The following is a 15,711-nucleotide window of genomic DNA, read 5'->3' on the forward strand; positions in this document are numbered from 1 at the left end:
GTGTGTTCTACACGAAAATAAATAACACGCGCGAGCGCGGACAGTCGACATTCCTTCAGCCTGTGAGACACCAAAATGCAGCATTTCATCGGTCTCCTACATCAGCACTTTAATACGCGGGTGAATGTAATTATGATATAATGCGCAATGTTTGGATGACCTTCTCATCGGAAGCGCTGGGAATGTGTCTCCAGTTTTTTCAGGTTGAATTCAGGCACCTGGAAGACGCAAACCATAAAGCAACTCTTCAATGCAGCCCGACAAGGACGAATGCTTAAATATTATTATCACCATTCATCATAATGGACTGTCTATCACGCACTGCGTACTGGCCTCTTATTCGCTTTCTGCTGCCACTAGCCATTACTAATATAGCCATAGACTTCGGAGAACAGGTGAGATATTATGACATTATAGATTTGAACTTGTACACCCTGCTGTTTTGACATTTAACTGTATTCGTTTGTTACTTATTGACCGCGTGAGCTTCCCCTTTAAATGACGCGACGCTATGTATGGCACTGATAGAAATGAATGAAAAAAAGATTGTATTTCTTCGCCACATGTAAGGGTGCGTTATATACGAAAATGTAAAAGTGGGTTTAATGTAAATACGTTGAACTTTTGTGAAGATGCACGAAGGTCAGGTTGGGTCCAATAATAGTGGGTTAGTAGGCTTGTATTTTTCATGAATCTCATTTAGGGTGGTGTGGCGTAGTGGTCAAACTCCTGAGCTCGAAATCCAAAAGGTTTTAGGTTCAAATACCACAAGAGTTGACGCGTAGTGCTCAAGGTTACCACAAGTTCAAGGCACAAATAAACAAAGGATGAAGGTAGATTTTAGAAGTTGAACTGTTAGTTTTTTTATTATCACACAACCTTTTACAGTCTATGCACACAACCAAAACAATGGTTTGGTGTTTTTTATGTTAACTTTTTATTGGTCTAGTTTAATAAACTGCATTTATTTACACTAACAGCGACATGTTTTATATTTGAATGTTTTTGAAGATTTCAAGCTATATACTTGCAATGAGTTAGAAAAATAATCTAATAATCCCAGTCTCTTTGGATAACTAAATTATAACACCTTTTTGTTAGGCATCACTATATATATATATATATATATATATATATATATATATATATGAACTTTGAACTTGAATTGGCCTCTATATATATATATATATGTATATAGATATATAACTGCAAGCAGCAACAGCCTCCAGGCGCTTAAAAAGCTTTAAAACATTTCCTTAGTAAATCGCCTGTTTTGGGTGTAAATGGTCTTTTCCATCTATGATCTATTCTAGGTGGTTACAGGCTTGCTAAATAAAACATTGCCTAATACCTTTTTACACATGTGCTTAAAGGCCTTAAACAGTTATCGAGGTTGAACCAAAAACCTTCCCGACAGCAACACAGTGTCAACTGGATCTGGGCTGACAATTATGCTGTCTGGACTAGGACTAGTTTGCGAAAGTAGGTTTTTGAAATTATCTCCAATATTTAATGAACAATTCAATTGAGGCGATCCTAGAGGCAAAGTTGCTCAGAATGAGGAGTTTCTTTCAAATTGGCCTCTAGGCCCTCTAGGGCTCAGCGTTTTTTCTTTCCAATCGGCCCTTGTTAACCTTGTCTGACAGCCGCTCGAACTTCATTGGCCGATGGCGGCCCTGTTTTTTTTAGATACGCAAGTGTCCTTGTAGACAATCATGGCACCTTGATAAAGACACCGCATGCCAGTTTTCAAGTCAATTGGACTGACTGTTGCGTAGTTATAGCAGTTTTCGTGTTTTTATTTTATTTTATTTTATAGCGGAGGGGAGGAGCTGAAAACGTAGACGTGAAGTCGGACACTTTCTGCTTCCCGTAGTGACGCTTGCGCTCTGTTTGCATACTTAACCACAGATGAAGTGAAATAAATGCAATATTTGTCAAATACACAGATTTTTCAGAGACATTTTCATTCATTCAATACTTACACTGCTTAATACAGCATCTGTTTGTACAAGAATAAAGTTCTACATAAGCCATACTATTTAAATACCAATGTAGTGGGGTCTACGTTTTTTATCAGTTTTATTTTGATAAACATGACACGATGTCACATCGCGACTACATGAAAAGAGCTTTTACTGATTTGTGAGCATTAGTGGAACTGAAGGTGTTGGAATAAACACAAAACACACATGATTGTTGCCTTGCAGTGAATCAGGCCAGTCGTGGAACAGCTGGTTCGTCATCAGAGCTCGTGCAGACGTTCTTGAGAAGCTCCTCGCTCTGCTCTCGAATCGCTCTCCTGGTACTTTGATGTCATATGTCACAGTGACTTGGCATCGACACTCTCAAGTTGAACAAAATTTCTAACCGGCATGCGCTGCTTCAAGTCAGCCGGCGATCGGTCTGCACAGCGCTGCATGAAGTCGGGCATGCCTATTATCTCATTTCATTCATTGTAGTGAATGTGGCGACGTCCACTTCGAACGTTTAGGCGTCCCGTCGTGGACATGAATCGAAACTTAAACTTGATAATCATTGACAATCAGACTCAAGAGAATCTTTCTGCACTGGTTTTGGTCCGGTCGGGCGAAAAACCTAGGACTAGTTTGCAAACGTAGGTTTTTTGAAAAAATCCCAAATACCCGAAATATTGCCAGGGTGGCTATCAAATCCAAGATGATTTCAATGATATAAGACACTTGAGCCTGCGATGAGCGGTTTAGGAGTTATGAGCCATTACGTACCTTTGATTGCTGTAGCGCCACCATCAGGCCGATTGGGGCGAGCCGTGGCAACTTTGTAGACGGGTTGGTTACTACCAGCCCTCTTAAGTTTCAATTCTCTACAACTTACGGTTTGGTTTGCCCGATCACTTTTAGGGGAGAATGCTGATTCTTGGAAATGATGTCATGGATAACCATGTGTTTTTGATTGAATTTCCCAGAATGCAGTAGGTTTTAAGTCAGTTCTTGAGGATGTGGTCTCTGTGTGCATGAATAGTCTAGGCTACTCTTTTTACATAACATGCTACTATGACTGCCTCTCTTTTTAAAGTAAAACAAATCTCTGGTTATTGAGTCAGGGAACTTCAAAATACATCTGCTTCAAATAAAAAAACTGTTACAGTAGATTTCCTCAGAGAAATCTGGGATAAAGACCTATTTTTAAGATTAGTGTTTGTGTATTGGGTTCAGAGAAGAAATTCAGATGGCAACAAAAATAGTGCACAAAAAACTTTACCCTTTTCATACTACATACTACCTCTGATAACCTCCTTTGAACCTGCAGTCAGGTCCATAAATTGCTCACACTGTCATTGTCCAGTGTCATTACTGTTAAACTACTAGAGAAATATGTGGAAGGGCATGTTAGAAGCTCTGATTATATCTTTGTTTGAATACATATGCCAAAACTAGATGCTTTTACATTTGTCATACAGTAATAACTCATAATGGATTTAACTGAAAGGTTGACTCTGAAGATAATATTTGAAATGTGTTAGAATGGTTTTGGACAATATTTTTTTTAAACTAGCAGATATGCACTGAATGATTAGTAATCATAGGATGGTTCATCAAGTTCATCTGGGTGCAAAGCTCAACCAAGTTGGGTTTGATAAATAGTTTCTGCCCATGTCTTAATATTGTTACTTTAGTCTCTGGCACACTGATCTGTTAATATATGTGTTTCACATTGAAGGTTAACATGTGCCTAGGTTTTTGTCCTGAAGTGTTGGGACAGTGACCGTCTTATCTAGTACCAGTGTGTGTGCGTTAGAGCGAGGAGTAGACGGGGTAAGGATTAGTCTTATGTAACCATTGTGTGAGTGTATTTATAGCAGCTCTCTTATTGTCCCTCTGTCTGCCTTGTTCTTACTCTGCTGTTGACAGCTGCATAAATGGGGTACAAAATTGTGTTTTCCATGAGTATATATTATGTAAAACATTATCATATTTTATTGGAAAATTAAACAACATTTGTATCAAACTTTGATAGTTGCCTTAATCTTTTAAACAACTGAGAAGATAAAACTACTTAAAAAAAAAAAACACCTTTCAAGTTTATAATATAAATCACATCAGCATATGAGAGTCAAATTGGATGACTAGGAACTCATTTCAAGATCACTCATTTAACTGTTCATCTGTGATCAGTCAAGAATAGAAAATCATTGAAAACATTGAGAATGTCAGAATCAGAATGCGTAGTTCGTGCATTAAAAATGCCAGTCAAAACCAACACTTGTTGAAAAATTTTCACTAACCCAGCAAAGTTTTTCATTTGGATTGGCGCTAATTCTCTTTAAGCATGCGGTGAAGTTATTTCACTTAGTTGCTTGACCATTCTGATTCAATTTCAGCAAGTGAAGAACAAATTTATACTCAGGTGCGTTATGTATTGCGTACGTTATCGTCTCTAAAAGAGAGCATGTTGAAGCTGCTCAGGCATCCATATATATACACACAGACACACACACACACACACACACACACACACACACACACACACACACACACACACACACACACACACATTACGTGTTTAGTCTATAGGTATGCACGTTTGAATATATATGTGTGCAGGCGTGTAACAAACCAACCCTCAACAAACTACTTGTCTGGCCTTAAAATGTATAATACAGAATTTGTATCACTTCCGCGTAGCCACATGAACCGGAATTATCCCGACAACGTTTTATCTGTACAGAGGTAAAGGGAGGGGAAGGAGGCCTTCACAGGGGAAAAGACTAGTTGACACTTAAGGACTGCGTTGTCGTCGCGTCCAGGCGCAGGTCCTTCATCAGATCTGGATACAGCCTGGATCCGGCGGACTGCGGTAAACCTCGGGATAAACAGAGAGACTAATATTAGCGTAGACGCCATTCTTCTTATGACGTAACAAGTACATCAGGATTTATGGGAAGTGTTCCTGGTTCCGGCTGACCTAATCTATGCAGCCTAACATTGAATTATAGAAGTCTAAAATGTGTTATGTGTATGCTAGGTCAAAGAGATGCATTTTTAGTCTAGATTTAAACTGACAGAATGTGTCTGCTTCCCAGACAACGTTAGGAAGACTGTTCCAAAGTTTTGGTGCTATATAGGAGAAGGATCTACCCCTAGCAGTCGATTTTGATATTCTAGGTATTATCAACTAGCTGGAATTTTGAGATCGCAATAGACGTGAAGGACTATAATGCGTTAAGAGCTCGCTCAAGTACTGCGAAGCTAAACCATTTAGTGCTTTGTACTGTAAGTAATCAGCAATATTTTAAAATGTATACAATGTTTAATAGGGAGCCAATGCAGTGTTGACAGAATGGGGCTAATATGGTCATACTTCCTGGTTCTGGTAAGAACTCGAGCTGCTGCGTTTTGGACCAGCTGGAGTTTGTTTATTAAGCGTGCAGGGCAACCGCCCATAAGAGCATTACAATAATCTAACCTTGAGGTCATAAACGCATGAACTAACTATTACACATTACACAAAAATAATTGATCACCATAGTAAAGGATCATGTGACACTGAAGAATGGCATTTATAATGTGTAATGACATTTATGATGTATAAAGTTTTCAAATAAATGCTGAACTTTATGTTCCTCAAAAAAATCCTGAAGAAAAAATGTATCATGGTTTACACAAAAATCTTAAGAAGCAGAACTGATTTCAACATTGATAATAATAAGAAATGTTTCTTGAGCATCAAATCAGCATATTAGATTTCTGAAGGATCATGTGACACTGAAGAAGTAATGATGCTGAAAATTTCATCAGAATTAATTACATTTTAAAATATATTAAAATAGAAAACCTGTATTATAAATTTTTATTATATTTCACAATACCACCGTTTTTTCACAATACCACTGTATTTTTGATTAAATAAATGCAGGCATGGTGAGCAGAAGAGACTTGTTTCAAAAACAAACAATTATTATGACCCCAAAGTTTTGAACGGTACTGTGTACTATAAAACTATGTCCTCTCTCTCTCTCTCTCTCTCTCTCTCTCTCTGTCTTCTTCAGGCTCTGAACAGGGGCATCGCTTCTGTAAAAGAGGACAAGGTTGAGATGTTGGCCAGCTATGGTCTGGCATACTCGCTTATGAAGTTCTTCACTGGACCAATGAGTGACTTCAAAAATGTGGGACTCGTGTTTGTCAACAGTAAGAGGGAGAGAACCAAGGCGATCCTCTGCATGGCTGTGGCGGGGGTCATCGCCATCATCCTCCACATCCTCATTGGTGCGTCTCTTGTGGATACAATATCTCAAAGATCTAAGCAAAAGAACCACTATAACTATAAAGTTTCATGTTGGCGACAAATCAGCTGCTAATGTTTTGAAAACTCTCATATTTTCCCAGCTTACACAGATCTGGGCTACTACATCATAAATAAGCTCCACCATGTGAATGATTCAGTTGGAAACAAGACGAGGAAGGCCTTTCTGTACCTCGCAGTATTTCCAATATTAGATGCAATGGTAAGTGTGAAGCATATATTTGAACCTTAATAAGTAATTCCAGATACAGCATCATTTAAAGACATATTTCGGACTTCTGGTGAAGTACAGGAAATACCAAATCATGTATTTGTTTGGGATAATAGACTATTTATAGCTCTACTTCTTACTGCATGCTTAAAGGTGCAGTAAGCAATTTCTGAGAAACGCTGTTGAACGTGCAGATCGGACTGAGCACCAAAACACACTTGTAGCCAATCAGCAGTAGGGGGCTATTATACACTCATGATGGGGGAGGAGAGAGAGTGAGAACAGGGAGATTGAAGAAAGACTGAAGAAAGAGAGATGCCTTAGAGACATTACATAAGAGAAATGGTCAGAGGAATATCACTGGAAAAAGAAGGGCTATGATCAGGCAAGAGCTTTAGGACCTGCGTTAATAGACAGGTTTCCAGTGCTGGAGAGACCTAAGCGGGAAGGCCTGAAAACAGACGCAGAGGTTGCCTTGTTTCTGCTCCATCCATAAATGGGTAACATTGGTTATCTGCATCTTTCCGTCTCTTATGTATAGTTACTTTTCAAACACGAAAATAGCATTCAGCATGACACGTGACAAGCGGTTGCCCTGGTAATGAACAACCTGCTTGTTAAAGCGAATGTATAACTGTATCTGAGGCAAAAATGTCAGTGTTTTTTTTTTTTTGCCAAAAAATAAAATAAAATAAAAAATGTCAGCGTTGTCTATGTGGTAAATGTGGCTATGGTAAAATAATGAAGCAGTTAATACTACTTAGTCAACACTAACAGCAACTGTTCGATTTTCATACTGCTGCCCTCCTTCTAGTCACTTCTGAACTTGATGAACTTGACACTCCTGAACTTCTCTTGATTAAAGCTCCAGGTGACGGGTTGCCAGATTTCACAAAAAGAGTAAAACAAGCCCCTTAAAAACACAGTATAAGCAGCAGACATGGCAAAAATGTACCTGGGAACACATTTAAACATAGCTAGTATTACTAATATCCTACAAAATTAAAAGGAAGTAAGTAATTTATTATGAATAGAATAGTTCAATATAAAATATTCAGATATTATAAACTGATTGATGAAGTAAGCAATAACTTGAGATTGAAAAAATGATTCAGCAACACTTTATTTAAAGTTTAATTGCACCTATGAGTTGTATTTAATATCAATCAGTTGGGGGCAGTTCATCCAAAAGTTGATGAGTGTGTTTTGTTTACTATATTTAACTATCAAAATATTTTACCAAAGAAATAATTTAGCAAATAATAGAAAAAGAAAAATCAAACAAAGTAAAGTACTTTTTGGGTTTAAGTATTTGGGTTTATTTATTATACAAAGCCCTTTTTGCCGATTTTCGAGAATAACTAGTAACTATATTGTGAAATATATCGTTACCGTGAATTTTTTTTTGTCATACCGTGAAACAGAATTTTGGTCATTCCGCCCACCCCTAGTTACAGGACAGTTTTGAGTATCATTGTTTGTCTTGAGCTGGTGTGCTACTGGCAACTAACAACCAACTCTTGCTTTTATATGCTCTTGTGTACTGTATGTACATTTTTTGTTCTTCCTTGTCATTCGTTTGTCATCTCCGTTATATTACATACGCATACATTACATGTTCATGCATTTTTGGGTGGAACAATGAAGGGAGGCATGTGTTTGGGTTGATTTCAACAGCGTTGAATTTCAACAGCATTTCTCAGAATTTCTTACTGCACCTTTAAAGGGTATTGTAAGGTATGTTAGGAATTAAGTAGGAATGTCTGGCTTGATCCCAGCAGGGGTGTCTATTAAAACACAGAGTCCAGTTCCATTTGTTCACTTTATTTACCCATTCAAGCAGGTAGAACAGAGCAATTGAGCATGGAATACAGGTCAGAGTGTGGTTTCTAGACAAAAACAGAAATACAAACTTCAATAAAGATAAATCTTGTTCACATTTTTTTTTTTTTTATTACACAAGGAAAAGATGCACAGTGTAAACAAAGAAACAATGGAAAAGAAACTTGCATTTCTCATGAACACACACTACAAAAATCAAGCAGCTCCAAAGTCTCTCAGTCTATTGTGAATCAATGTAGGCATTTATATATCAGGACCCATTAGCACACAGATGCAGTGATTCGTTAATTAGAGGGCATGTACAAATCAATAAACAGCTAAATAAAGAGAAATTAGGACTAGGCAAATGAAATTGGGGCTTTTTACTGAGGCAAACCAGGAAAAGGATTGTAAACAATGACAAAAATTTAATAAAATAATAATTTTATAATTTTATACATTAATACAGGGAAGTATTATATCCTAGTATAGTAATTTTTTTATCAATTACTCACCCTCATGTCGATCCAAACCTATAAGACTTTCGTTGATCTTCGAAACACAAATTAAGATATTTTAAATGAAAGTTGAGAGATTTCTGTTCATCCATTGACAGTCCACGCAACTAACACTTTGTCACTTCAAAAAGTTCATAAAGAGATCGTACAACTAATCCAGATGAATTGAGCAGTTTAGTCCAAGTTTCCTTTCGAAAGGGAACTCGCACTGCATCGATGACGTTATGGGGAACGCCTCCGTGTGAATCTGTGTCTGAAACACTTATCTAATCACGGCAATCCTATTGGCGACAGCCTATGACATCACTACTAGTGCGACCCGGAAGTATATAAGGGGAGCCTGGAGAACATCAACAACAACTTCAGGGACTGTTTTGTCTGTAAACACTGTGGAACAAATATGCGCTTCCTCACCCCAAGCGCTTCTTGCATCAGCCCTGAGGCTGGACCCATGATGAGTTATTCCTTCAATTTGGAACCCGTCTGTGGGTGTGGCAGTAAGTGCGCTCTTTCGAGATCCATTTGTGAATGTCGTTCATGCCATCGCTCTATGGGCAGCAGGTTGAGCTCTGTAGGTCTCCTCCCTTTACGAGAGTTTTTAGTAAGGTTGAGCAGTAGACTACGGTTCCCTGTTAGAAAGTATCATGGGGGTGTTAGGTAGGGGTTTTATAGGATGGTGAAATTAGGGCCCTGAAGTTCCCATATATAGGTAGGCTGTGCATACCCTTCCCAGAGGCCTCCTCTTATGTTAGAGTCGGCAGGCTTATGTAGTGGGTAGTGCCAATCTGTAGTAGTGAACAGGTTGGCTTTATTATATGGGAAATTGTCTAGTGAGGCCACCGTTCATCTGAGCATCAAACAGAGATTCTGTTCACGAGTTCACACTTACAAATAAGTTAGATAGAATAAATGGTATGCATATTTGGCGTGCTGTCCGGGGAGAGGGCTCCGAGCTCGGATATTGGGCCCGAACCCAGAGTCCACCGCTCTGTCAAGCTCCAGATAGGACTACAGAGTCAAGCATTTGGCCCTCGTTGGACCAATTTGTTAGCCACCTTATACTAGAGCAGCAGGTCTCCTCTCACTTTGAGATTCGTTTTGAGATTATAGCTCTGAACTTCAGTCATATAATATTTGTGTGTCTGGGCATTCGGCTCGATATCTGGCTTAGGCTTAGTAACTAGAAAAATGATGGCGGTCTGCTGAGCATTCTCGCCTTGAGCCTCTCAGTATCTGAGAGTAGGTTCCTAAAGCTAGAGCCCATCAGGAGATTTTATTCCTGTAAATCTAGTGGCCTCCTCTTACTACAAGAGTCGTCTAGCCAAGGCCCGCCTTTTGCACTAGGTGTAAAAATGCTAGTGGTGTTACAGGGTAGATAGCAGCCTAGGTAGCAGGAAGCATCTTCAAAAAATCCTCCCATGCAGATATCTCATGGGCGTTGTCAGGCCTTTCTCTCTAAAAAAAAGTAAGAAGCAGTATGCTCAGGCCTCCGCCCTTTAGAGCTGAGTATAGTAGCTAGTTTATCCAGCTAGGCCTTAAAACTGAAAAAGGATTTTTTCCACTGAGCCCTTTGAATAAAAGAATTCAAGTCATAAGGTTGAATGTCGTTGGGCACTTACTGTGGCCTCCATTTCCTTGGGTTTAGTAGAGAATGTCAAATCTGTCTTGTAAAAAATACAAGATAATAGGCCTCATACTGGTTGAGTATGCTCCCTTAGAGCCGAAGCACTTATACCTGTGACATTCGAAGCTGTAGGCCTTATAGTAGGCCTCCTCGATAGTCCGGAAGTGTAAGACTGTACTCCCCTTGCTTTATAGCACTTCTGCTGAGTACACTGCCTTGGCAATGTAAACCTTAGAGCTGGAGGTGCTTCCCTTATTAGGGTCCCTTTCATAGTGTCCAGCCTCCACAGGGCCCTGAAGCACTGTGTAGATCCAGGATCGAGTAGAAAAGGCACTATTAGAAAGCGCTATGCTGAGTTCTACTCTCCAGGATGCCCGTCTCTATGATCCGGTCTGTGAGGGATTACTGCCACTATCTGCAGTCCTCCCTATCGGATGCCTCCACAAGTGAGGCAAGTAATGTTAGAGACTCTGTTTAGGAAACAGAAAGGTTGAGACCAGTTCAGCCTCCCTGGTGGCATGTGGGGTTAACTTCATTTCCCCCTCAGAAAGTGACAGGACGGGACTCCTTTCGGACCCCCTGGCCATATTCCCTTAACGGAACCCCTTCCATGGAAGTTGTTGGTTCCAAAGCCTTTGAGCAGCCTTGGTAGGCCTTCATTGTATCAGAGGCCTCTTTGAGGCTTATACCTTAGGCAGTGGCCGTAGGAAATACTGTCACAAGTATTTGTATGCAATGAATAAGCAATGAATAAAAAACTAAATTCAATCAGTTTATCATTTAAGCGATCCAGTCTCTTCAGAAAACTTGGACTCGATTCATATGGAATAGTTTTACAATCTCTTTGTGAACTTTTTGAAGCATCAAAGTGGTAGTTGTGTATACAGTCAATGGAGGGACAGAAATATCTCAGATTTCATTTAAAATATCTTCATCACTTCGTTTCGAAGATGAACAAAAGTTAAAGAAAGTTACGGGTTTGGAACTACATGAGGCAGAATAATGTAATGATGGTAATATGATGACAGAATTTTTTACTTTTGGGTGAACTAACCCTTTAATGCTTTTAATTGAATATACATGTTACATATTCTTTTAATTTGTTCTGTTTTGATTTTGCTGCAAAGGCGTGGATTCATGCTGGCATCCTCCTGAAGCATAAGTACAGTCTGCTAGTAGGATCTGCCTCCATATCTGATGTTGTTACGCAGGTAATAATACCACCCTGTTCCACAAATGAAAAAAAGTGTTGTAGTGACCTTTGAAATGTCATATTTAGGCCTGATATTCAAAAGTTAGACACTTGTTAACTTTTCTACTAGCAAAGTGGCAGAGAAAAGCAGGGAGTAGGAGATAAAGTTATGGTAAAAACGCAGTTTATTAAAAATAAATGTATAAGTAAAATGTATAAGTAAAAAATTATATTTAACATCTTTTTTTTTAAAGTTGTCATAAAAAAAACATTCATACATCATAAAGTACAATAAGTACAACACAAAAAGGCATAAACATTTTAATGTATTGTATAGCATGATTACAAATATAATAATTTATTATAATATTTTTAATCATGCTATATTATAATAATTTATTATAATATCTTTAATCATGCTATACTACATTAAAATGTTTATGCATTTTTGTGTTGTACTTATTGTGCACTTGTGCAATAATCTTATAAAAATATCAGTTTAAAATATTATTAAAATAATATAATTTGATGAAACGAATATTGAATATTTTAACATTTCATCTATATATAAAAAAAAATGGTCACATCATGCATATGCAAATCTTGTCATTTGTTTTTATTTATTTATTTATTTAGTTGCTGAAGAGCTATTTTGAGATCTTGCATTGCAGATTTGCATAAGGAAGCTAGCTACAACCTTATACCCTTTTTAAATATTGAATGTATAAATAATTTTGCAGGTTTGTCATGTTTAAACATGTACTTAAACTTGCCTTATATTTAAATGATTCTTACTTTCCTATTCGCCTGCAGATAATATTTGTGGCGATCCTTCTCCAGAGTAACCTGGAATGTTTAGAGCCTCTTCTTATTCCCATTCTCTCTCTGTACATGGGAGCTCTGGTGCGATTCACTATCGTCGGACTGGGCTACTACTGTAACGTCCACGACAACATCCCTGAATCAAACAGTCTCGATCAGGGGGTACGTTTATCAAAGCAGATTTTTGCAGAAAAATTGGGAAATGGCTTCCTGTATTTATACTATACTTATGGTCACTTTCAGGGCGATGTCACCATAAGGAAGATGCTTAGTTTCTGGTGGCCGCTTGCCCTTATTTTAGCCACTCAGCGCATCAGTCGACCCATCGTCAATCTGTTTGTCTCTCGGGACCTCAAGGGCAGCGCTGCTTCAACTGAAGTGAGTACTGATGGGCGGTAGTTTGTACTGCAGCTAACAGTAAAACACAGCAATCTGTAACTGAATTGTGTGCGTTTGCTAGGCGGTAGCAGTCCTCACAGCTACATATCCGGTGGGTCACGTGCCCTACGGCTGGTTAACAGAACTACGTGCTGTCTACCCAGCTTTTGATAAGGTAAGTGGTGGTTTTTACAATGCCCCCACAAGCACCCTGAATATCACAGCAAGTTTTTCACTGGCAAAAAAATATATAATTGTCTTTTGTTGTTTGGTATGAGTTTTTATATGAGACCTTTGGAACTTTTGTTTGTTTGGTTTGTCCTGAGGCTTTGAAAAGTTTTCAAGTCAACACCCGATGAATAGAGTTCACCAGAAAATGCCTCGTCCTGAAGACCTGTAATTACATACCATTGAAAGACCTGCACAGTCAGATGTGGTGTCTGAATCAACTTATTTGGGTTTTCGTGTTGTGTTCTCTCATTAGGGTTGTGTTGGTGAGTTTGAATGGGCTTAGGTTGGGGAGAACTTGTTTTGTAACTTTTAAATGCTGTTTTTGCCATCACTAGCTCTCAATGTTCTTCTGATAGGCGAGAAAGGCATCAACTTTTTTTTTTTTTTAATGGTTGATGCACATTGTTGTGTTTTGGGTGTGAAAACACTTTTTGCTTTTAGATGGTTTGATAGATGATGTGAAATTAGAATGTTTTCAAGCATTGAAAATATTACATTGCTTTGTCGTTCTTTGTTAAATCTTTCCAAAACAAATTTTTCCATGCATAGTGGTTTAGCTTTATAATTTAACCTCTTATCATTTTGAGGATAATAAACATTTATCTGTTTTTTTTTTTTTTAACAGAATAACCCTACCAATAAGTTTGCCAATGGTCTGACAGTCAACACATCACACATCAAGAGGTTCACTCTCTGCTGTTTTATTCTCTCCTTAATGGTAAGATCTCTTTATCAAACATCTCAATGTGTGGGTGGGGTCACTTTTTTTTTTTTTTTAAGAAACTAATACTTTTATTCAGCAAGGATGCATTAATTTGATCCAAAGTGTGGTCAGAATTAATGGCACCCCTGGTAAATATGATCAAAATGGCTGTAAAAAATAAATCTGCATTGTTGAAAATTCGCAAAAATCTGACCTTTCATTGAATTAAAATAATTGAAAGTGGGGGGTAAATCTCACTATGAAATAAATGCTTGTCTCCAAAACACGCTGGCCATAATTATTGGCTCCCTGTTATTAAATACTTTTTGCAACCTCCTTTTGCCAAGATAACAGCTCTGAGTTGTCTTCTATAATGCCTGATGAGTTTGGAGAATAACTGACAAGAGATCAGAGACCATTCCTCCATACAGAATCTCTCCAGATCCTTCAGATTCCCAACTCCATGTTAGTGCCTCTTCTCTTCAGTTCAGCCCACTCTTATAGGGTTCCGTTTAGGGGACTGGGACGGTCATGACAGAAGCTTAATTTTGTGCTCAGTGACACATTTTTAAGTTGATTTTGATGTTTGTTTTGGATCGTTCTCCCGATGGAAGATCCAACCACGGCCCATTATAAGGTTTATAGCAGAAGCGGTCAGGTTTTGATTTTTTTATCTGTTGGTATTTGTAGAATCCAGATACCATGTATCTGAACAAGATATCCAGGACCTCCAGCAAAAAAATAGGCCCACAACATTAAAGATCCAGCAGTATATTTAACCGTAGGCATGGGGTACTTTTTATCCCTGTTTGCACCAAACAAAAAGCAAAAAAGCCCTTTTTTTGTTTCATCTGACCATAGAATCCGGTCCCTTTTGAAGTTCCAGTCGTGTCTGACAACTGAATATGCTGGAGTTTGTCAAAACTTAATGCTGGAGTTTGTTTTTGAAGGAGGATTTTTTTTTAAACCCTCCCAAACAACATGTGGTGATGTACTGTAGGGATTGTTTGATATATTTTTTTAGGCTTTCTGACCCCAAGACTCAACTAATCTCTGCAATTCTCTATCTGTGATCCTTGGAAAGTTTTTTGCCACTCAAACTCTCCTCCTTACCGTGCTTTAAGACAACATAGACACATATCCTCTTCCTGGCAGATTCGTAACATCTTTAGTTGATTGGAACTTCTTAATTTTTGCCCTAATGGTCAAAATGGGGTTTTTCAATTCTTCAATTTTCTTACAACCACTTTCTATTTTGTGATGCTCAACTATATTATTGATTGCGTGCCTCATGTATGACGTATATGTCTTTTAATTTATTATTTGTTGGTATAATTTTAATTTATTATCGAACATTTAAGGAAACTTCACAAGTTTGTAGCAGTAGCTGTTTATAATAAACTTGCATAAATGAGCATCTTACTCTTACATGACACTGATATTAAAATTGGCAGTCGTCTCAGTTTCCACGATTTGGCTCTATTTATTAATTTTATAATGTTTTTTTTTGGATGCCATCCGTATTGAAATTAAATGAAAGTATGGTGTGCAAACAGTAGCTCAGGTAGCCTGTCAAAAACATATGAGTTTGCCGAACAACAGTAGGTAATTTGCGCTGGAATTTTTACAGAGGTTGTGTGAGAAATACACAGACTTGGCAGATTCGGACGGGGTTTGTACGTCTCTAACGACCCCCTGGAAAACTAGTCATGTTCAAACAGGCCTTAAGAATGGTAGGGTTATTACCTCAAGATCAAGAAAATACTTTTTAGCTTTAGTTGGAATATAGCATGTCACACCCCAGGACACGCTATTTTATGTTTAATATTTACAACTACCCATTTACATTTAACAATTTGGTGTTTGCATGTATAATTGTACAAGAAATAGAAAAATTTAAAAAAGTAGGGTTGATGAAGCATTGAG

At 38.1% G+C, this 15,711-nt stretch overlaps 1 protein-coding gene across 3 annotated transcripts in view; it reads left to right on the forward strand.

The window, feature by feature from the left end:
• The window catches only part of ankha (ANKH inorganic pyrophosphate transport regulator a), a 22,473-nt gene continuing 6,762 nt past the window's right edge, over positions 1 to 15,711 (forward strand). For 2 of the 3 annotated variants that reach the window (XM_082184002.1, XM_082184003.1), the window contains exons 1-8: positions 2 to 395; positions 6,032 to 6,248; positions 6,369 to 6,487; positions 11,587 to 11,670; positions 12,465 to 12,635; positions 12,717 to 12,851; positions 12,934 to 13,026; positions 13,708 to 13,800. In XM_082184002.1, the coding sequence (XP_082040128.1) occupies positions 303 to 395; positions 6,032 to 6,248; positions 6,369 to 6,487; positions 11,587 to 11,670; positions 12,465 to 12,635; positions 12,717 to 12,851; positions 12,934 to 13,026; positions 13,708 to 13,800 (1,005 nt within the window). In that variant the 5' untranslated portion in view covers positions 2 to 302. Of the gene's footprint in view, positions 396 to 6,031; positions 6,249 to 6,368; positions 6,488 to 11,586; positions 11,671 to 12,464; positions 12,636 to 12,716; positions 12,852 to 12,933; positions 13,027 to 13,707; positions 13,801 to 15,711 lie in introns of all 3 variants that reach the window. The other variant, XM_082184004.1, reaches the window with a different exon arrangement.

This window comes from Leuciscus leuciscus (genome assembly GCF_965113295.1).
Source record: "Leuciscus leuciscus genome assembly, chromosome: 11".
Classification (NCBI taxonomy): domain Eukaryota; kingdom Metazoa; phylum Chordata; class Actinopteri; order Cypriniformes; family Leuciscidae; genus Leuciscus; species Leuciscus leuciscus.